The 22,261-nt window shown below is 43.0% G+C and overlaps 1 protein-coding gene across 4 annotated transcripts; it reads left to right on the forward strand.

Annotated features, from left to right (window-relative positions):
* The first annotated feature begins 1,794 nt into the window (after positions 1 to 1,794).
* Positions 1,795 to 20,260, forward strand: TMEM144 (transmembrane protein 144). 4 transcript variants are annotated; one of them, XM_079990478.1, is made up of 12 exons: positions 1,795 to 2,057; positions 3,552 to 3,754; positions 5,069 to 5,191; positions 7,186 to 7,285; positions 8,002 to 8,082; positions 8,870 to 8,948; positions 9,607 to 9,692; positions 9,980 to 10,089; positions 11,476 to 11,595; positions 12,775 to 12,872; positions 16,442 to 16,495; positions 18,466 to 20,260. In XM_079990478.1, the coding sequence occupies exons 2-12, from the start codon at positions 3,616 to 3,618 to the stop codon at positions 18,547 to 18,549; spliced, it is 1,074 nt and encodes a 357-aa protein (XP_079846604.1). In that variant the 5' UTR covers positions 1,795 to 2,057; positions 3,552 to 3,615; the 3' UTR covers positions 18,550 to 20,260. The 4 variants fall into 4 exon arrangements, with proteins under 4 accessions (XP_079846604.1, XP_079846601.1, XP_079846602.1 ...); XM_079990475.1 differs by having other exon boundaries at positions 3,554 to 3,754; positions 9,980 to 10,098; XM_079990476.1 differs by having other exon boundaries at positions 1,795 to 1,913; positions 3,554 to 3,754; positions 9,980 to 10,098.
* The last annotated feature ends 2,001 nt before the right edge of the window (positions 20,261 to 22,261 follow it).

Consider the following 22,261-nt stretch of genomic DNA (forward strand, 5'->3'; position numbering starts at 1 on the left):
AGTTTGGAATTCAAGGGCCTGTTACAGTCGAGTCTTGGGTTTTGCACAGGCAAGGGGTGGCAGGTGGATCAGAGAATAAGAGAGGGGATTTGCTGGGGCCTGTGTAGGAGGGAGTTGTTTGTCAAACCAATTCGCATTGCAAAGCCCAGCTATGCAGGTAATGTGCAATATTTTTCTTGCAGTTGTAAATCATAGTGCTTTTGTTGTTTTCACTGAATGAAGCACTGCAAACCCCATGTGCCACTGTAATGGTTTGAAGTCATTTCTGCAAAAGGGAAAGTAATTTTCAGTCCCCCAATCTCCACCCCAGCCTGTCCCACATATTTTGGCACGAGCCTTCCCTCTATGAGACAAAACATTTGCCCTCATAGGCCTGGTCACAACCACTCTCCCACACAATTTATTGAATGAGCACCAACATATGGTTTTTCCCCTGAAAATTAACAAAAATCTATCAACCATATATAACAAAAGTTAACAAAATGCTGGCCGCATAGAACAGAGCTGCCACATTTACAGTGATAAAGAATTGCTTGCACTACATATTTCAGTATGGTTGGACAGCCCAGGACACAGGCACACCTGTCTGCTTATTTATCACCATCTAGAGATGCACATTTACATGAATCTTATCCATGTGTTGGCAGAACTGTCCGTTTGGGGATCTTTATTGGATACAGCTGCATACGCCAGATATTATTGCACTGGAACTCATTAGCTTAGCGAGGCATCCCCAAACTCAGCCCTCCAGTTGTTTTTGGACTACAACTCCCATCATCCCTGACCACTGGTCCTGTTAGCTAGGGATGATGGGAGTTGTAGTCCCAAAACAGCTGGAGGGCTGAGTTTGGGGATGCCTGCCTTAGAGACACCCAATGTCACATAGCTCATTGTTGGAGAAATTAGCCCCAATACATTTCAGTCTTTCCTTGTTTGCCTTACTTGCATTAGATACACCACCAGCTCCAGGGGATTAATTAGATATATGCAGATTCCTGCCTGAAATTCTGGAAACAGGAGCAAGCAGTGGCGTAGCATGGGGGTGCAGGGGGGGCCACCTGCACCGGGCGCAACATCTGGGGGGTTAGGGTTAGGGGGCACAAATCCATGAGTTAGGGGGCGCAAATTACTTGCCTTGCCCCGGGTGCTGACAACCCATGCTACGCCACTGGGAGCAAGGCAGTGAAGACCAGACCTAGATGCTGCAGTCATATGTTGTTTGACTACAATTCCCATCATCCCCAGCAAGTTTACTTGGTGACTAGGAATGATGGGAAATGAAGTCCACCAAAATCTGGGGACTCAGTGTAGCAATATGGACCAATGCACTGACTTGGAATAAAGCTATCATCTGCCTATGGCCCTATGTATCTAGCCCACAAGCGCTGATACTGTACATCTATTAAGCCTTCAAGGGGTGGGTGAGTGTGGGTATGTAAGCTGCGAGGGCACACACACAATTAACATTCAGGCATTTCTCTTCTGGTTGACTCTAAAAGAGGAAAACTTTAACAACCTTAGCAAGTCTGCCTTAAATAAAAGCTATGTCTTCCTCTTTCTCTTAGCTCCTAATCTCGTGATCACGTCGAAGCGCACAGAAAAGGCACAGAAAAGGAGGGGGTGCAGAATTGGGTTTAGAACCAGCGATTTCCCTCGCCCGCCGTCCCTCTTCGGCTCTCCAACGTACCCAAAACACAAAACTGGCCGGCTAGCTTGCAAAACGTCTCCCAAATGGGAGGGAAAGTGGGTTGATCACATGAGGACAGGGTGGAGCTCCTCGTTCCCACCCGTTGACCAGGAAGCAGGATACGCAAGGGAAGCTTTGTAAGTAAATTCAGGGGACAGGTTTGCATTTCTGATTGAGAGCACTTGAGCAACTTCTCGGCGAAAGAGGCTGAAGGGCAGAGGAGCAAGTAGGAGCTAAATTCCTCCCGCGTTGCCGGTTTGCAAAGCAAGACTTGGGCGAAGGAGGAGGACCCTGCGGCTGAACTACAGCTCCCATCACCCTTTGCCACCGGCCGTGCTCCTGGGAACGGTGGGAGTTGGAGTCCGGCAAGGTCTGTAGGGCCGCGGCTGCCCCATCCTTCCTTTGGGGGTGGTAAATGGTATAAAATCTGAGGATTTTAGTTCAGTGGCCACTGTGGTGGTTTGTTGTCTGGAAACAACAACTATTACTAGATTGGGGATTAAATAAAATCTTCTTGTCTAAATGAGTAGACACTGGTGGAACAACTCTGCACGCGAACAGGTTTTCAGACCTGCTCTTGCTCATGCAATTCACTGCCACAGCATTGACAGGTTTTAAAAAAATCGCATGTTTGGACAGGCTTTTCCTGACTCGTAATTTTATGATCACACACTGCTTTTTCATATTATGCACGTATTTACTTTTTGTTTGTGATTTTATTACTGCAGTTTGTGCGAACCGCTTAGAGATTTTCTAGCACTAAGTGATGGCTTTCCACTCTGCATAGCGTCCGTTTATTATTTCATTTTTGTGAGCCCGAAAACCCCTTTCAGACGTTATGAATGGGGGGGGGGGGCATTGCAGTGAGCTCTCCTCTCTCCCAGAGCCAGCTCCATGCAAAGTGCCCCCTCATGGGGGGGGGGTCATCTGTCAGTAGTTCACGGAAAGCTTACCTGGCATCACTTGGAGGCTTGCTCTAACCATCTTTTAAATTCCCACAATGCCTCAGAATGATGCTAAGCTGGGGGCATTGTGGGAAATTCAAAGGGTGACTAAATACAGCTGCCCGATGCTCCACGGAGTAACCCCTCCCCCTTTTTATGGGTGCTCAGAGCAGGGATCAGCAATTGGCCCTGCCAGCTCTCTGGAGCTCTGGCAGGTGCCTGAGGGTTCATGTGCTGGCTCCAGCCCTGCCCTCCTGAATGCATTTGTTATAAGACGTTAATGTTGCCCTCCACCTGTTTGTTTGTTTGTTTGTTTGTCTAAAGGGGAAAAGAGATCTGATCCCAACATTGCTGTGCCCATGGCACTGTCCCACCATGCAGAACTTCTGAAAGATGAGTCTGTGATGTGTACAACTGCATAAACTTGGGGTTAGGAACCCTGCACTTCTGCAGTTCATGGTGGCGTGGAATGCCTGTTCTCATACAAATGTCACTGTGTAGGCAATCGTGTCAATGCATGACAGTCAGGAGTGAGACCGCCTGGTGCATCAGTGTTGAGGACAAGGCTAATGGGCAGAGTTCCACTTACCCTTCCAATCATTGAATATATGCAGTGTGTGTGTGTGCATGTGTGTTAGAGAGGGAGAAAGTAGTTGTGTATTACCCTAATGGAAATCCTCCTAAATATTAGTGTTAATTATATACATTAAGAGTGTGTGTGTGTGTGAGAGAGAGAGAGAGAGAGAGAGAGACCTTCATCCATATAATACATTGCTACAACCCATGCTGCATGTTCAATATCCATAGTAACATACAGGAACAGAGGTCATAGAAGAATTCTAGAATGATTCTTGCATAAAACCATTGGGAATACTTTTGCTGAAATGTGTTATTTGTTCCATTTATTTCTCTGGTTCCAGAGCTGCCAGAAACAGGATCCAAGTAGCTCCGTAAAGACTTCTGAGTCTCTCCTGAAGAACAGAGATGGACAGCTGGCAAGGAACCACCAGCCCTGTCAGCAGCAATGTGACAGATCTAACAATTGGTTTCACTTCCTCAGCAATAGCTGTCATCTTGTTTGGAACAAACTTTGTACCAGTTAAGAAATTTGACACTGGCGATGGTAAATGTTTGTGCTTAAACTGAATTGCTATTGTTATACTTTACATGGTACATGTTGCAAAATTTTCGTAATCTTTAAAACAACAGCTACTTTATATCAGGTTGATGATAGAATCACAGAGCTGGAACATTTCTATAACTAAATAAACATTGTTATAAATGGGATTTAGTATTTGACTCACCCACTAAACAAGCTGGTGTTTTCTAGAAGTTAGCACATCATCAGCTCAGTTGGTGGAGCATGAGATTCTTAATCTCAGGGTTGTGGGTTCAAGCCCCATGTTGGGCAAAAGATTCCTGCTTTGCAGGGATGTGAAGAGTCAATGCAAATGAATTGCCCCTGCTTCTGTTTGCAACAGACACCAAGCTTTTTATAAAATCCAACAAAGCATGCTTCGAATGTTGTTTTTCAGTAAACTACATGTTAAGGTAAACATATGGGTTTAAAAAAATATATTAAAAAGCATGCTAAAGCTGGCCACTTCTGTTCTGCATGGAAAATAGCCACTAATAGCCTTTGCCTGTTTTCCTGCTGAAAGTCCTACTCTCTACCACTGGCTACTGATGGGCTGTGGAAGGTGCTGTTTATTACCAGCCCAGAGCGTTGAGTCGAGTGAAGAGTTCATTCTGGGTCATGAGTTAGACATAAGGAATAAGGGAAACATATTTATTGCAATGCATAGTTTGGTTCCCAGTTCAGTGGTCTTGATACACTGAAGGGCCATCACTCAGGGGAAGGGCTGTAACTCAGTGATAGAGGGTCCCAGGTTCCATCCTTGGATGTCCAGTTTGTGCAGGGAGTAACCTGGTGAGCTTCTGCCCGTCAGTGAAGACAACACTGATCTGGATGGAGTAATGATTTGATTCAGTCTAAGGCAGCTTCCTATATTTCTGTGCTCTGCCTTGTCATGTTCTCAGTCTATCCACATCTTTTTTTTTCTAATTAGGCCCTATCTACCTGCTCTTCCCTTAGATTCTTGTTCTTAATCTACTGCCTACTGGGCATTCTCTTCCCCACTTTGAGAGGCCCCTTATAACTCAGTTTTCTGTCTTCAGCTTCCATACTTTTCCTTATCGTTGCCAAGGTGAGGTTTAATACCAGCCAAAGTGATGTTTTCCTTCTGTTTCTTACATCTTCATTTCCCAAATAGTTTTGAAACAGTCCGTGATATCGCAGCTGCTCAGCCACAGACGTCGTCACCACAACCACCACCAAATCTCCCAACGCTTCTTATGATATAGACTAAAACTAAACAGCCATGACTGCATAATGATCTGTTGTGCTTAATTATTCTTGGATTTATTTGTGTTCTAGGAATGTTCTTCCAGTGGATTCTCTGTGCCGCTATCTGGATAGTTTCTTTGATTGTTAACCTTATTCAGAACAGCCCTAGATTTTGGCCTCTTGCCATGGTTGGCGGCTTTCTATGGGCTACAGGTATGGCTGAAATAACACTTACCTTGTTTACAATTTAACACCCATGCACATGTGAATCTATGCACCATTTGCAGATTGCAGGAATATTGTAAAATGCAATTGTTAATACAGTGGATGCTCGGGTTGCAAACATGATCCGTGCGGAAAGCACCTTCGCAACCTGCGGCATTCGCAACCCGCAGCGCTGCGTTTGTGCATGCGCAGGTCGCGATTCGGCGCTTCTGCGCATGCGCAGAGCATGATTCAGCGCTTAGGCGCAGGCACCGAAACCCAGAAGTAACCAGTACCGGTACTTCCGGATTTGGCGCAGTGCGCAACCCAAAATCACACAACCTGGAGTGTCGGTAACCTGAGGTATGGCTGTACTGAGACATATGCATGTATTGGCCCTCTTCAAACAATTTTTGTCTTAAGGCAGGATGGGTGGGGCGTTAATGATAACAAAAATAATAGTAATGTTATTATTTATACCCCACTTATCTGGCTTGGTTGCCGCAGCCACTCTGGGCAGCTTCCAAAATATATACTTTACAGGTATTTTGTATTACAAGAAAATAGAACACAGTTAACATTTGCTTTTCATTTTGAAGTAAAACCTGCAAGCTACTCAGCAGTGTAAACACACCACTGATTTGACCTTAAGGTGTGCATCGTGGTTTCAAATAAAAAGCAAGATACAAAGGCAACACTTTGGCAAAGTTTCATAATAAGCAACAGGGGGAATAACACTCAGCATATTACCAACATATTAGCTCTGCCCACATCCGCACCTTGGTTCGCATTCTGATCACCCTCCACAGGCTGAAAAGCAATATTCTGCAGCACGGCGCCACCTGTGCTCTGGGAGACTCCCTGCACATTTTAGAATCTGGGTTGGGGGGGGGATTCATGGAGGGTTATCCGAAGGGCAAAGCCCTTGTCCTCATGCCCTCTTCCTACCTGTTTATGTAATATGACGAGAGAATGTCTGAAGAGGGCTATTAATTTTGTCTCGCATCCACTGCTATGTAATTCAGCATGACGAGAATACTAAATGCTATTGCGTGGTAGAGTTGCATTAAAAACAATATCAAGTGCTTGATCCTACAAGGACTTTCAGGGTTCTTCCAGCTGTGATTTGTCTGTCTGTTCAGTGGTGTTTTTTTTCCTCTCTGAGATTTCATGTCAAATCACTTAAAGGCTGGTAGAGCTTTAGTATGACTGCTTCAGAAAAGAGTGCCAAGTGTGGCATTCAGTTACTGTGTTGAAAACACTGGGCTGACCCAGACTTAAGTCTGAATCCAACCCACGGGGAATATTTTGTTTACATTGACTCAGAGACTGTGGGGATGTTGCTGTGAGGTTGTGCTGGGCTTCCATCCCCACCTGCCAGCCACAAAGTCATCAGTCATGTGAAAGAGACCTTTGTGCATAAGGGCTCTGTGCATACACATTTGTATATATTTAGGGCCTGTTCTGTGAAGCGGGGGCATGGCCAAAAAGAGTAGTGGCAGAGATGGCTGTGCAAGATGGTTTCACAATCTCCTAACACATCGGGTGAATGTGTGGTGGGAGTAATTTGTACTCCCAGCATGGAAACGTACGGTATGTGAGTATGGAGGAATGACAAATTGTTATCGTCCAGTGCCTTATATATGTTAAGAGGAGAGGCATGTAATTTGAACAGTTAATGTACATAAGAGTTGGACGCTGTGCACATTCACCAAGCCTCATGGCGAATGTGCCCATCATGCATCCACAGGGAGGGAATTGTGCGCAATTCCTGGTCAATATACAAAACCCTCAACGGGTTTCAGGAAACAGGTATATATCTCGGTTTAGTTTTGTACATTCTCTGGCCATGATGCATAATCTAGCACACTAAATGTAGTGATTTATCGTAGATTATGCTTATTAGCAGTTGCATTAATAATACTGATATAGCGCTACTGTAGTAAGATTATACTGTATTAATAATCAGCTAATTTTGCTTTTGTTCTTTTCATACTGTGCAGGTAATATAACAGTTGTCCCCATTGTCAAAACCATTGGGTTGGGCCTTGGTCTCTTAATCTGGGCTTCTTTTAACTTGCTAACTGGCTGGGCAAGCTCAAGGTAAGCACCCTGTATACTTCACCTATAGTATGAGTCATCATTTATGTATTGGTAACATTTACTTAAAAATTACCATTAACAAGACCAATGTTTTGACAAAAGCATTTTCTCTCTCTCTGTAATGTACTTCACTGTAATATATGATCTTGCCCCAAAGATCAGGCTCAAAATATTATCTGGATACTTCCATCCTGATGTAATTTCCTCCTCCCTCTCAATCTTTATACATTCACAAGTTAACTTCGAGATGTTATTATGTGTGTGTCAGATATAATGTCAGCTAGGCCCTATAAACCATATGAGGATCCTTCATAGACTGAATTAAATGTTTCCACGAGCGATTAATAGTTGCTTATATTTTTAAAGAGTTGTTAAAATTTTTGCAATGTACAAGACTAGCTTCAACTACTAAATATTTTTCAAGACAGTATTTTTATTGTTCAGATGGTACATGAGATTGAGACATCTTTACTTCCAGGAATGGATTCATTTATATTTTTATATACATCCTTTCAGCATGAACAAGAACAAGTCAAACTGCAATGCTGTGACCCTGGAAAAGAAAATCAATGTTTTTTGCCAAGCTATCATTCCCTTGTACTTGTGATTGCCACACGCAATTTATTTATTCAAGCTAGATAGCTTTCCCTGCACTTTTCTATGCCCTTCTCATTTTGGAAACAATTTAAAAGAGTTTTTAACCTTTCTGTTCACAGGTTTGGCTGGTTTGGGATTGACCCAGAAGAAGTAGCAAAACCAGCTTTAAACTACATTGGAGCTGGACTTTCAGTATTAAGGTATTAATAATCTTAGTATATTTATATTTTGAAACACTACTTATGCATATAAGTACGTATGTGTGTGTATGTGTGTATATACATATATGCAAGTGAATCAGAATTTAAAAACGACTGAGGCAAAGTAAAACTTTTATTCTTTTGAGTCTGCAGGTAAGCTGTTGAAGGCTGCAATTCCTAACCACATACTAGGTAGGAAGGAAATCCCATTGGCCCAGTGGAATTTACTTCTTAGTAAATATGCATAGGATAGCACCATTTATGAAGCAATGTTGTCCCTCAGCCAGAGATATTAAAGGATAATGTCTTAAAAATGATTTTTAAAATCAGCAAAATGAAGTAAGGAAGACTAAATCATGTATGATTTAGCTGAGATTCCTGCATTGCAAGGGGTTAGACTAAATAATCACAATTCTATGATTCTTTAAGACGTGTGTGTGTGCGCGCGCGCGCACACACACATAGAGTTGTGCCTTGGAAGTCAAACGGAATCCGTTCTGGAAGTCCATTCCACTTCCAAAACGTTCGGAAACCAAAGCATGGCTTCTGATTGGCTGTAGGAAGCTCCTGCAGCCAATTGGAAGCCATGGAAGCCCCATTGGACATTTGGCTTCCAAAAATAGTTCGTAAACCAGACCACTTCCAGGTTTGCGGCATTCAGGAGCCAAAACATTCGAGAACTAAGCTGTCGAAAACCAAGGTACGACTGTGTGTGTGTGTGTGTGTGTGTGTGCATAAAATGCTACAACATGATGGTGTTTAGTTCATGATGATATTTCATTTGCAGTGCCATCCTATTTCTTTTTATAAAAAGTGATGTTGAGAGCTCTTCACCGTCATCGGATAGCACCCCGCTATTAAGACATGTAAGTTTTTGCTTTTTTTCATGTCATACTTCCGCACTAGAAAAAAGCATTATAACACAGAACTTATTCCAACCGCTTTCTTTTCAAGGTAGCCCTTACGAGGCCTCCCACATATTTTCACAACTGTAAAGGATATTGGAAAGAAGAGAAAGTACCATTATTTGTGCCCTCTAGGGTTAGGAAACAAGGAAGATGTAGCAAGACAAACTTACCAGGATATAGCTTCCAATGTTGTTCAATTATCAATTCAAAAATGAAAATAACTGGGGTGTTGAGAAATCTCTTTTCTTGGACATCTCAGTGTGTGAGAGTGCTTTTAAATGGTTTTTTGTGTTTTTGGTGCATTTTTTTTCATAGGGTTACTTACTTATTTGTTTTTTAATGTCTATATTTATTGTGTATTGTTCTACCTGCATTAATTTATGCTGTGAGCATCCTTGGGTCTTGCCCTAGGAGAAAGCGGGGATATAAAGAAAAGAAGGGCAATGAAATGAAATGAATAATATCCGTAGATGCACCAGCTGCAAATTCTTTAGTTATCAGCTCCTAGCTGTCCAATGTCCTTCCTCATCCCCAAGTGAATGAGCATACCTAGCACAATCCAGGTCTGAATGTTTTCAGAAATCTTAGCCTTAATGGCTTTCCTTTTCACCAACAGTCAATCAACAGCTCTGATCATAGCGCTGAAAACAGGACTGATGCTTCATGGGTAGACCATCTTTCTCCGTTAGGGAAGAGAATGATGTAAGTTGTCCAGCCCTTTCTGATGAATTACCTCTAGCCTACCTGGCTACCTCCTGTTTCATGCTTCCTTTGGTGAACTTCACAAGGCAATGAAGACGACAACCTGTAACCATTCTGTGGCAGTGATGAGTGCTCCAACTTCTCTTTCAAGACAGCAATTTCTAGAAAACTTCTGGCAGTTCTCCAGCATGTCTTCGGCCGCAGCTCTGCAAACCAGCAATGAATGTTGTATAGTGCAATGGCTTTGAGTTTGTAATATATTGATCTTCCTTTCTTTTTCCTGGAAGAGGCTGCTCCCTGGCTGTGATAGCTGGAATGTTTTATGGCTCGAGCTTTGTGCCAGTGCTTTATATCAAGGACCACGGCAGAAGGAATGGAACGAAATATACCGGAGCAAGTCAGTTTGGTAAAGGCAGATGAACTGTTTTAATATGAAATCTAAACCAGTGGGAAATTTTGCTCATTCACGATGGGCGAAAGGGGAGGGAAAAGTCTTTCCCCCTTTGTTTATCTGTCCCTTGTTTGTTTGTTTATTATATGTATTGATCACCTCATAATATAGTTTCTCTAGGTCATTGGTGAGGCGTTTCTAGCTTGCAGGCCTAATTTGCCCCATGACATGGTTTGGCCCAAGCCACACCCACCTGTCCATCACTTGATGTCATACGACATCAGGTGCCAGACAGATAAAGTCATGGCAGCAGATTTAAAAGGAAGAATTAGGAACACACTTTCCCAGCCCTAGGCTTCTGTGCCTTTAAAGCACAGTCTTTCCCTCAAAGAATTCTGGGCACTGTAGTTCACCCCTCACAGAGTTACTATTCCCAGCAATCCTTAACAAACTGCAGTAGTTCATCCATTGGTGACATCAACATTGAATTACAGCAGTGCACTCTATGTTGGGCTTCTCTTGCGCTTGACCTGAGAACTGCAGTTAGTGCAGAATGCTAGTGCAGTTGCTGATTTCTTACTGGGTAAAGTTTTAAGTTGCTACTATTGTTATATCAAGCCATTAATGGCTTGGGACCAGTTTACTTGCAGAATTGCCTTATCCCATATGTACCCACTCAAAGGTTTTGATCTGTGAAACTTACCTTCACTGTATTCCTTCCGACACTTACAGTCGTACCTCGGAAGTTGAACATCTTGCTAGACTAACGTTTTGGCTCCCAAACACCGCAAACTCAGAAGTGATTGTTCCAGTTTGTGAACATTCTTTGGAACCTGAACATCCATCGCGGCTTCCACGGCTTCCTACTGGATGCAGGAGCTTCCAGCAGCCAATTGGAAGCCGCGCCTTGGTTCCCGAATGTTTTGGAAGTCAAATGGGCTTCCGGAACAGATTCTGTTCGACTTCCGAAGTACCACTGTACTTGAAAACCTTTTTCATTTTGGCAAGCCTATCCTGACACCAGACACACAGGTGTTGATGTGTTTACATATTTTCTACTGTTATTTTTAATTGTTTTAAAATGTTTTAGAATGGTTTTCAACTATTTCTATTGATGCTTTTAATATTTGTTGTAAACCACAAAGAAATAATAAAGTTTAAATCAGTGAGACATTTAGTATAGTATTTACAGTCACATTTACATCGCACATACATACTGAGCAAAGCCTCTTGATCAGCTAAAACCAGGGAAGGTATTGAAAGCCTTATATGAACAAATGTGTGGCTAAGGTATGAGCAAGACCTTACCAGAAGTAATTGCTGCTCTTCTAGAATATTGTTAATTTCCTAAACATATTCTACATATGCATATGCCTCCCATTTTTGTTTCAGATTTAGATTACGTCTTTGCCCACTTCAGTGGCATCTTCCTTACAAGTACCATCTACTTCCTGATCTATTGTGCAGTGATGAAAAATAGACCTAAGGTTTATCCTGAAGCCATCATCCCAGGTAGAATTCTGAAATACATGTGCATTGCAGATCACTATCAAACATACTTCGTTCTGTTGCTATTAGACAAATGTAGGCAATGTTTGAGTATGCCACTCTAGGTACTTTCAAGAGTGATGAGGTTTCTATCCTGCACACAGTTTTAAGAGCCCTTTTATAATAATAATAATAATAATAAACCCAGAAGGTATTTTGGGGAGGTATTATATTAATAATGTCGTAGTGGAAAAGTAGCCAACATGGTGCTCTCTAGAAGTTGTTGAACGCCAACTCACATAATCTGGATCATCTGGACAGCATCTGGAGAGCACTGCACTGGCTCCTCGTGAAAATAAACCTGTTACATATGGAAGAATACATCTGATCATCTCATTTTACAAAGAATATGTTTGCATTTGCAAGAATACATACAGCTGTGCCTGCATCCAGGAGCAGGTGGGGCGTTTCTGCTGTGGGGAAAGATCAGTGCCCCACTGACTTAGTGCCCCTTTGCTCCTCAAGGGACACAAAGGCTGATGTTATATAGTGGCTTTCACCCCAGGCTAAAAATTAGGTAGTCCCTGCTTCATATTCATTTCTGACATGAACTCCTGGTGAATTTAAGGTGAGCTGTTCTCCTTCAGCCTCAGTTCCACCCTTTTGCAATAACCATAAAAGGATTGTTGTTAAGAATAGGAAAGTAGCCAATGCAGGCTAAGAGCTTTGAGCCCTTGAAAGCCCTTTGCAAATGCAGCATGGCCTTAGGATTCGAGCTGGGCGATATATTGGTAAATTGTCTGAAACCTCTATGCCATTCAGATCGCAATGCCCGTTTCAGACATTTTGAGCTGGCAGTACATCACACTAGCTCAAATTGCTTGCAGACGGCTCCTTCCTTGTAGGTTTTTAAGCAGAGGTTCGATGGCCACCTGTCATACATGATTTAGCTGATATTCCTGCATGGCAGGGGGTTGGATTAGATCAGTGTTTCCCAACCTTGTGCCTCCAGCTGTTTTTGGACTACAATTCCCATCATCCCTTGCCACTGGTCTTGCTAGTCAGGGATGATGGGAGTTGTAGTTCAAAAACAGCTGGAGGCACAAGGTTGGGAAACACTGGATTAGATGATCCCTGGGGTCCCTTCCAAGTCTATATTGCTAGTTTTTCTATGAGTAATAAAATATGCTTATTTGTTGTCAGGATTTGTTTCTGGTGTATTGTGGGCGATCGCCACTTCCTGCTGGTTCCTAGCAAATCATTACCTCAGTGCTGTGGTCAGCTTTCCAATAATCACAGCGGTAAGTACCAAAGAAGGTCCTGCTCATAAGGGTGGGTTCTTTTGTATATCAAACCACATATACACCCCACTCCTGCCTTCGTTATGGAGGTTTCACATACAATAGAGTGTCATGAAATTCTACTCAATATTGATCCCGAGCAGAACTCTGACGTATAGTTAGCAGATCAAAAACTTAAAACACGTTGCAGGATTCCCAAAAAATAGATCAGAGGCAATTACATTTCATGCAGCAGAGCTTTACTGCTACTGAAGGCAAATGAACATAATGGTCACAAATCCAATACATTCAGAATTGGCACTGTCCATAAGAAATCCAGTTGCAACAGACCCAACTTAAACTTACAATAACTTATAAAAAGTCTAAAACCTTAACACTATATACAGAACACCACATCAGAAGGAAAAGAGATAGAAAGAAAAAGTGAAACCTAGGCTTCTTCTGGCCTTACTTTTATAGTAAGCATGACCTTCACTGAAACAGAACCAGTTTAAGCCAGCTGTGCTCAGTTTCTCTGAAGGAATAACCCAAACATCATGAACCTTCTGCTTGTTTCTTTCACACAGAGAAGCTTCCAGAACCCTCTTGAATTAATTAGAATAGGAAAGATCTCTACACATCAGATCAATACTTTTCTAACCTAAGAAATGCAAACTGACACAGAGGTGGGCAGACTTCAGGCTTGTGGGATCTACTTTTGCTTTTAACTGTAACCGCAAGATCTACCAATCAGGCTGGGCCCTGGAATTTGGTTTGGGCACCAAACCTGAATAGCCTGACCCATATAGCCTGAATATCTCAGTTGATTAGAGTGTGGTGCTGACAGTGCTAAGGTTGCAGGTTTGATCCCCGTATGGGACAGCTGCATATTCCTGCATTGCAAGGGGTTGGACTGGATGATCCTCAGGGTCCCTTTTAGCACTTACAATTCTATAATTTTAACTGAACTGTGCCCCCACAAAAAATACACTCCTGGTTACACAAAAAATTCCATTTCAGTGGTATGATTTAGGGTTGGGGAAGTCATTTTGTTTCTGCCATTGTTAATTCATTGGCAATCGGGAATCCTAACAGATCTACTACAAATCGCCCAGAAATCCAGATCTGCCCTCTTCCAGCTCTGACATACGACATCCATAACGTTCCTCTCATTTGCCCTTTCTTTTAAGAGAATGTGCTTTCATCTCTCTAGCATCTGTTGCATTCTGCTTGACCATGCTCATTCTGATGGAAAGCAAGGTGGTCAGAATCATCAAGCTGTTAGATTGATGATTCAATCTAACAGGATGCCGACCTGCACACCTATGAGGAACTCCGAAATGGGAAAGGAAGCAGTAGGCACTACTTTCTATGAGAAAGCATGCTTTGGTTTTGGAACGCTTTGCTTTTGGAACGGACTTTCGGAACAGATTAAGTTTGAGAATAACACGCAGTTGTAACATAAAGTCTCCTTGCAGCATTCCAACACACACTAGGCTCTAGCCAAGGGCAAATTGACTTCAAACACATGTGCATTTTTATACTTTAGATTGTGCTGAGTCACTCTCACATGCTTAGCTAGTTGCAGGGGCAGGACAAACACACCCAGAATTAACCCGCACACCTAACTTAACCCTTTTTTGTCCCTTTTCTCTGCATGCATAAACCCTGGTACATGGACAGAACTCCTCAAAATAGCTCTCTCAAGCATATGGGGGAGCTCAGAGAAGAGTGCACTGTTTCATAGCCCATTGACCCCCTTTAGGCACGAAGGAAAAGTTCAAAGCAGCCATTGAGAGGAACTGTGTTAGGGATTGTGTCAGGGGAGGGGGCAAGTTGCTCTCTTTATTCTCCAGTTGAGAAGAGGGAAAGGATAAAAAGTGCTTCCCACCACAAGCGCCACTTTTCATCATGGCAATCTGCAGTTGCACCTGTCCTGTTGACTTATAGGGTGCAGTAAATTATAACAAGCTGCAGAGATGAGGATCACTCAGCACATATATCTTGTCCTTTTCCAGAAGGAGGAAATTGGAGATACTTCTGAGCCGTTTTGAGATAAAATGTGCAGGGGCAGCTAAGGTCAAAGCTGGCAATAGAAAAGAAATTGCAATAAATATTCTGGCTACCGCACAGCAGGGTACTAAAAATAGGAACCTTTGTACTTCATTTATGGAAATGGATGTCTGGGATGAGCAGCAAGGTAACTAAGATTGGAAACACCTTGAAAAGCAGTGGGGAAATTGTGCTCTAGAGATTGGCTGGGAGGAGAGAAGGAAAGCCACTTTCAGAGCAAAGCCTATTATAGATGTTGTGCATGGGCATATTTCAGCCTGGATGTCTGTGACCTGGATGTCTGTAATATGTGCAAAGAGTATCCACTTTAAATCAGTGGTGCTTGCTTCTGAGTAGACATATATAGCAGTGATGTCCAACCAGTCAACCATGATCGACAGGTAGATCGCCTTCATGTTCCCGGTAGATCGTGGTCGATTGCATGCAAGTAATGTCCCCACCTCCCGCCCCAGTCGCAAGGTTCCTCCGTTGGCATCAGTATCAGTTACCGAAAAGTGAAAGTAATGTTAGTTTTAGTGCTGTGTTCGATAGTCAGCACTTCAGTTTCTTGTGAGCGTTTTTTGTATTCCCTCCCCCCAAAAAAGCTTTACAACCCCTGTGCCTTCCCCCCCCAAAACGCTCAACAACTCTGACCAACCCCCACAAAAAAGCGCCCCCCCAAAAAACCGCACACTCCCTCCAATGACAATGGATAGATTAATGCCAGTTATTTTATACTGGGAGTAGATCACAGTCTCTAGGGCAGCCTTTCTCAACCTGTGGGTCCCCGATGTTGTTGAACTGCAACTCCCATCACCCCTAGCTAGCAAGGCCAGAGCTCAGGGATGATGGGAGTTGTAGTCCAACAACATCTGGGGACCCGCAGGTTGAGAACTGCTGCTCTAGGGAGCTGGGCATGCCTGATATATAGGATTGCAATTGTAAATGTGTCCTTGTAGAGTCATAGAACTGTAGAGTTGGAAGGGACCACGAGGGTCATCCTCCTGCGAAGGAGCTTCCAGGGTGTTTCTAGTATGGGATTCAGTTACATATCAGGATATTCGGGTTGTGAAATTGCAGTTCATTTGGCACTCTCGCCAAACAAACCTGATTCCCCCTCAAAAAAGGGGGGAAGGCTTTTTTGCGGTAAGGAAACTGACAGAGAAGCATACTGGAAAATGTGGGATAACACTTGGTTGATGAACCATCCTCTATCCTCCCCAAAACAAACAAATCCGAATGGATTCTCAATAAAACATAGGCCTCCCTGCAAACAAATCAGGACGGTGGCTCATTAAAGCAGGTAATCTGTAAGCGCCCCCCAGAGGTTTGTTTTGTTTTTGTGGGATTGGCATGCCTTTTATTAAAGGCCATTATCTTCTCACATTCTTCCTTCTGTCATCACGAGCAACAACTTAGCACACGATTACGTTTCAGTGAAGGCAAGATTGAATTTAAATAAGATGATTGGGCTCTAGCAAATCCTCATGAACAAATTCTATTATGATTATTCATCGTGTCTTAATCTTGTTCTCCAGGGTCCTGGCTTTATAGCTGCAATGTGGGGAGTCCTGGTATTTAAAGAAATAAAGGTAAGGGCTGCAACATGTTCCTCTCATCTTTGATGTATCCGCATCTGAAAAATGGGAACTTCTAAGTAGCTGGGGAGGAAGAGGCAGGCAAATCTAGAGATTTTTTTCTTTCTTTCTCTCTAGTAATACTAGATCCCGAGGTCATCCATTGAAGCTGCGAGGTGGGAGGTTCAGAATGATTCTTCCCACAGCACATAGATAGACTATGGTGTTTGCTGCTATGTGACCACCAACTAAGATGGCTTAAAAAGACCCCATTCAGACAAATTTATGGTGGATAAGTCTTCTCATAGCTCCTACTTTTGGGGGGCTATGTGCGTAACAAAATTCCCAGTGACAGCTTCTGCTAAGGAAAGGAATTTCCTTATGTTATGCATTTATATTACCGTATTTTTCACTCTATAAGACGCACTTTCCCCCTCCTAAAAAGTAGGGGGAAAATGTGTGTGCATCTTATGGAGCGAATGCAGGCGGGAGGCTCTGCTCAGCGCTGCCTTTAAAGAGCTGCGTGGAACCCCCAAGAGCCGCACACACACTCCGTGTGCTCTTTAAGGGAGCACGGCTCTTGGGGGAGCCTTAGCTGCGCACAGCCTCTCCTGGGCAGGGGGAGCCTTCATCCCGCTGCCCGGGAAAGGCTGTGCACGGCTATCCCATAAGCCAGGACAGCAAGTGGGATCTGTGCACAGCGATCCCGCTTGCTGTCCTGGCTTCTGGAATTCAGAATATATTTTTTCTTGTTTTCCTCTTCTAAAAACTAGGTGCATCTTATGGTCTGGTGCGTCTTATAGAGCGAAAAATACGGTATATTGTTTGTTGTGTTCTGTGTTGTAAATCGCCCTCTGGTCCTTTAAATGAAGGATGGCATATACATTTTAAACATTAAAATAAATAAATCCAAGCTTTTGGGAGGGGCAACTTGGAGTGAGGCAGCATTGTGGAAAAGCAGGGGCTTAACCAGCCACTTCCCTGATACATACATACACTCACACACTAATACACCACTATTCTCCTTACTAGTTCCGGGTTTGAAAGAGTAAACCCTCACCTGAAACACTAGGGGAGGCTAGTGGGAAAAGTCCCAAAGAAGGATGTTGTAGCTGCAAAATGGAGAGAGGCAAGGACCTCCTCCTCCTCTGCACCCCTTTCCAGAGCTTCACTTTTCCTAGAATGAGCAGCTGCTGGAATTTGTTACCCCATGTCCATGTATAACGTCTAGTCCTGTCTTTCCTTGCTGCATTGAACCAGCCTATTTTCCCTACATGGGTGTGTTTGTTTACATTCAAGAACGGGTCATCCAGTGGGGCAGAGACAAAGCAATAGTCTCCTGGCAGCAGCATTGCTGCAACTCACTAGAAGGGGGAACAGCTAAGTTGGGTGGGTGGGTGGGTGGGTGGGTGGGTGTGTACCGGTAGGAGTGCCAGCTGCCCCTCCACACGTTACTATCACATTTATATCTCACCCATGCTCCAAGGAGCTCAAAGCAGTGTATGTTAGGCTGAGAGATAACGACTGGCCCACCAAGATCACTCTGTATAAGAAAGGGACCCAGGTGTATCCAGTGCAAGTTACATACTGATGTTACATACTGTTTCATACAGGTAATTTGGCCAGATAAATTTAACTAAGCAAATATTATCTGACCGCTACCATTTGTATAATGTGTTCCGACAAACACATATCTTACTATACAATAAAGTTGTCGTTGTGCAGCATTTCGCAAATAACGCAATACCAAGCCTGACTTCTGGAAAATAATGCCACTTCTCTTTCTTCCCCACACATCCCAGGGGGTGGTCTGAAGGTACATGAGGGCACAACCTTGCTGAAACCAGGCAGGTCTGGGTCTGGTGAGTCCGGGACCCCCTAGGAACCAGAGTAGGCCGTCTTGGAGGTCATAATGGTCGAAAGGCAAGATACAAATGTAAGAACATTTGAAAAATAACCAATAATCCCTTTCTATGTCTATGCAGGGGCTGAAAAACTATCTGTTGCTTCTAATAGCATTTTGTGTTATTTTGGCTGGGTCGCTCTCGACGGCTTTTTCTAAAGTCTGAAGAACCACTGCCTGAACCAGCAGGTGGAGCTGTGGCTTAAGACACGAAAGAGAAGATAATATCTGGCATTTTCTTGGATCACTAATATCATCACTCTCGCCAGAGAAGCAAGGGGCAAAAGTCCATAGAGCAAGAACTTTTTGTGGGAAATGCAAGGCATTCATCATGTTTTCCACATTTGGGAAGATAAGGGAAAACCTTTTTATGTTCTCTCAGCTGGATGATTATGGGCTGAAATCCAGGTCAGAGGTTTTAATGACCCCATTATGTTTTGTATTATGGCTTTTTGTTTATTGGGGTGAGGGTAACGTATAAAAGGAAGAGTTCAGTGAAGTGTAAGTGCTGATTACTATGCAGAGGAAGTAATGTTTGTGTTGGGGCATTGCATCTTTCTTTTATTTCTAATACAGGACCTTTTAATAAAGAACATCACCCAGGTACTCCACCTTTAGACAAAGACACACAGAGTTTGCTCAGCAAACAGTCTGATGAAGAGTTCTGGAGAACTCGAAGAATTTCCTCAGCACTTTATGACATTGTGGTTTACCCTTGTAGATTTTGTGTTGCTTTCTTTGTAATGAACCCAAGGTAGCTACCAAAAATTTTCTGGACCATCCTGTTGAGGGAGCACAATGCACCAACCCTGTTGAAGCCAAGCTGGTCTGGTCATTGCCTAGATGAAAGACCATCTGGGAATCTTGTGTAAGCCATATTGAGCTCCATAGTGGAAAAAAGATGGGAGATAAATGTACTGAACAAATAAAGAATTTTGAGCTTGCCCAAGGACCTGCACTGGAGGCCATTCCCAGTGCGCAATTTCAGGGGTATTGACTAGCTCAAACATTGGGATGAGCATCCCAATGGTTTGAGATATTCGGCAGTGGAAGAATCTGCCTTGGGAGATTTTGGGCTGTCGGTCACTGGAGTTATTTAAACTGAGTCTGGACAGTCATCTACAGATTGAACCCTGCTTCCCCTCCAAAATGGGATCGCCTCTATACATTCCTCCTCCTATCAGCAAAGCTGTTGTGATATATATGCAACATATTTTTCCATGTATAAGACTAGTTTCCCCCCCTAAAAATAATGTAAAAAATTAGGGGGAGTCTTATAGACGGGGGCGTCTTATAGACGGAAAAATATGGTATATTGTCAAGATATGGAATGTTATAAATAAATAGATGCAAATGGGTAAAATATATTTTTAATTGGATGAGGCTGAGTAAAAGGATTAAGAATGTTTATCAAAGTACTGGTGTCATGAGAAAGATGAACAGGTATATTCTTGACTTAGAAGAGTAACAGAACATGGCAGAACAAGGGCAATTGACCACACCCTTGGACTGAGAATTACAGTTTGCTAACCAGAAGGAAAAATTAGGATTAAAAACACTTAGCAGGGCCTTGGATCCGGTCGAGCGGTTTTTATCTGACTTTTGGCTTATCGTTGATTTTAATTAATTTTTGGATATTTTATATGGCTATTTTAAAACTGTTTTTTTTCCCCACTGGCAATTTCATTTTCTAAATGATTTTGAGGTTTTATTACAACCAAACAGTATAGAAACCTTGTGAAAACAAAATCATAGCACAATTTCCAGTGAAATGATTGAGTTTGCCAGTTTGGACCATGAAACTGCCCAGCCTTGTTTGACAGGCCTGGAGAAGGAAGAAGATGAAAGGTATAATAAAGATGCTTTCATTCCTTGTGCATTACCTGTTCTGTTTCCAATTCTAGTCCATCTGCTGCCCTTAATTATTATGTTCCAGGCAATTTCTAGGTAGCAAACATACCATCTGTTGTGTCTGTCACCCCGCTGACTTTCGGTATCAGTGGTTTAACTAACAAAGGTCTAGCTGTAATTAATTTTGGCTCCATGAGACAGAAAAGCATTTCCTTATGGAATCCCATTCCCTCTATAAACAGCTTGATATTGGCCTGTATCCGGGCCTCCCTTTGGGTAGCATGTGTTGACAGAAAAATCCCTGGTAATCCTGGATAAAAAACAAACAAACATCCTTCCTCAACCCTTTGAATCCTGGTTTTTGACTTGGTTATGGGATGAATATGCTTTTGTAATTAGGGTGAATTATCTGGGCTCGGAGATTGACAGGGGGAAATACATCATACAAGTTGTTTCTGTTATATCTGTCCGTAGCTTCTTTTGGATCATCTGGTGGAAGCATTTTCATTTTAAGTGAAGCTCATGCACTTGAGAAAGACTGAGGGGAGTGGGGTTCCACATCTGCTTGTACAAGTGTTGGGGGTTTTTTGAAAATCATTTTTATTTGATTTTACAAGAGCAAATTAGCTACAATACCAAATGCATAACCATAAAATGAGATTTCTCCGAATCGCTCAACTTCCCCCCCCCCAATCCCCTCCATGGGTCCTACTGTCAACATTACAAACTGCATATTACAGTGGTACCTCAGGTTACAAACGCTTCAGGTTACAGACTCTGCTAACCCAGAAATAGTACCTCGGGTTAAGAACTTTGCTTCAGGATTGTGCAGTGGTGGCGCGGCGGCAGCAGGAGGCCCATTAGCTAAAGTGGTACCTCAGGTTAAGAACAGCTTTAGGTTAAGAACAGACCTCCGGAACGAATTAAGTTCTTAACCCGAGGTACCACTGTACTTCATAGTCTATATTTTGTATCTATCCATATTATCCATAATATTTGTTACATTACAAGTGGTATTAAAATCCTGCTAATGTTTTCATCTGCTTACAGCAGTCTCCTAAATAAATTATAAATGTTTCCTATTCTTTCTTGAATTTCTTGTCTTCTTGGTCTCTGAGTTTCCTGGTCACTTTTGCCATTTCAGCATAGTCTAACAGCTTAGTTTGCCATTCCTCTCTGGTGGGGCTCTTTCTTCTTTCCATCTCTGGACTAGTAGCATCCGTGCTGCTGTTGTCGCATACATAAAAAGTCTTTTCTGTTCCTTTGGGATGTCAGTTTTTTAACAAAAGCTATTTTAAACATTTTTTTAATTCAGTATATAAGACCACCACATGTTATAAAAGATACCTTCTTTTTCTTTACATTTCCAGCAGGTATTTGTACTTGTTTTATACATTTTTTGCTAATTTAAAGGTAAAGGTAAAGGGACCCCTGACCATTACGTCCAGTCGTAACTAACTCTGGGGTTGCGGCGCTCATCTCGCTTTATTGGCCGAGGCAGCTGGCGTACAGCTTCCAGGTCATGTGGCCAGCATGACTAAGCCGCTTCCGGTGAACCAGAGCAGCGCACGGAAACGCCGTTTACCTTCCCGCCGGAGCGGTACCTATTTATCTACTTGCACTTTGACGTGCTTTCAAACTGCTAGGTTGGCAGGAGCAGGGACCGAACAACGGGAGCTCACCCCGTCGCAGGGATTCGAACCGCCGACCTTCTGATTGGTGAGTCCTAGGCATTGTGGTTTAACCCACAGCGCCACCCGCATCCCTTTTTTTGCTAATTTGCTAGGAGTTAAATACCACCAGTACATCAGTACAAGTGTTTTTAAGATCTGCGCTGCCAGTCTACTTTGAGGCCATGACAGCACGCATGCAAACCACACACTTCTGGGCAATGCATGATTGAGGTCAATCCAAAGGGGGACTATGCACATATACCATCTCAGTGGGGTTGGGAATGCTGGTCAGTCAGGGTTCACATCCCCATGGCAGGAGCCCTATGCACATACTGTATATCTTATCTGTTTGTT

Source organism: Podarcis cretensis (genome assembly GCF_951804945.1).
Source record: "Podarcis cretensis genome assembly, chromosome: 9".
Lineage (NCBI taxonomy): Eukaryota > Metazoa > Chordata > Lepidosauria > Squamata > Lacertidae > Podarcis > Podarcis cretensis.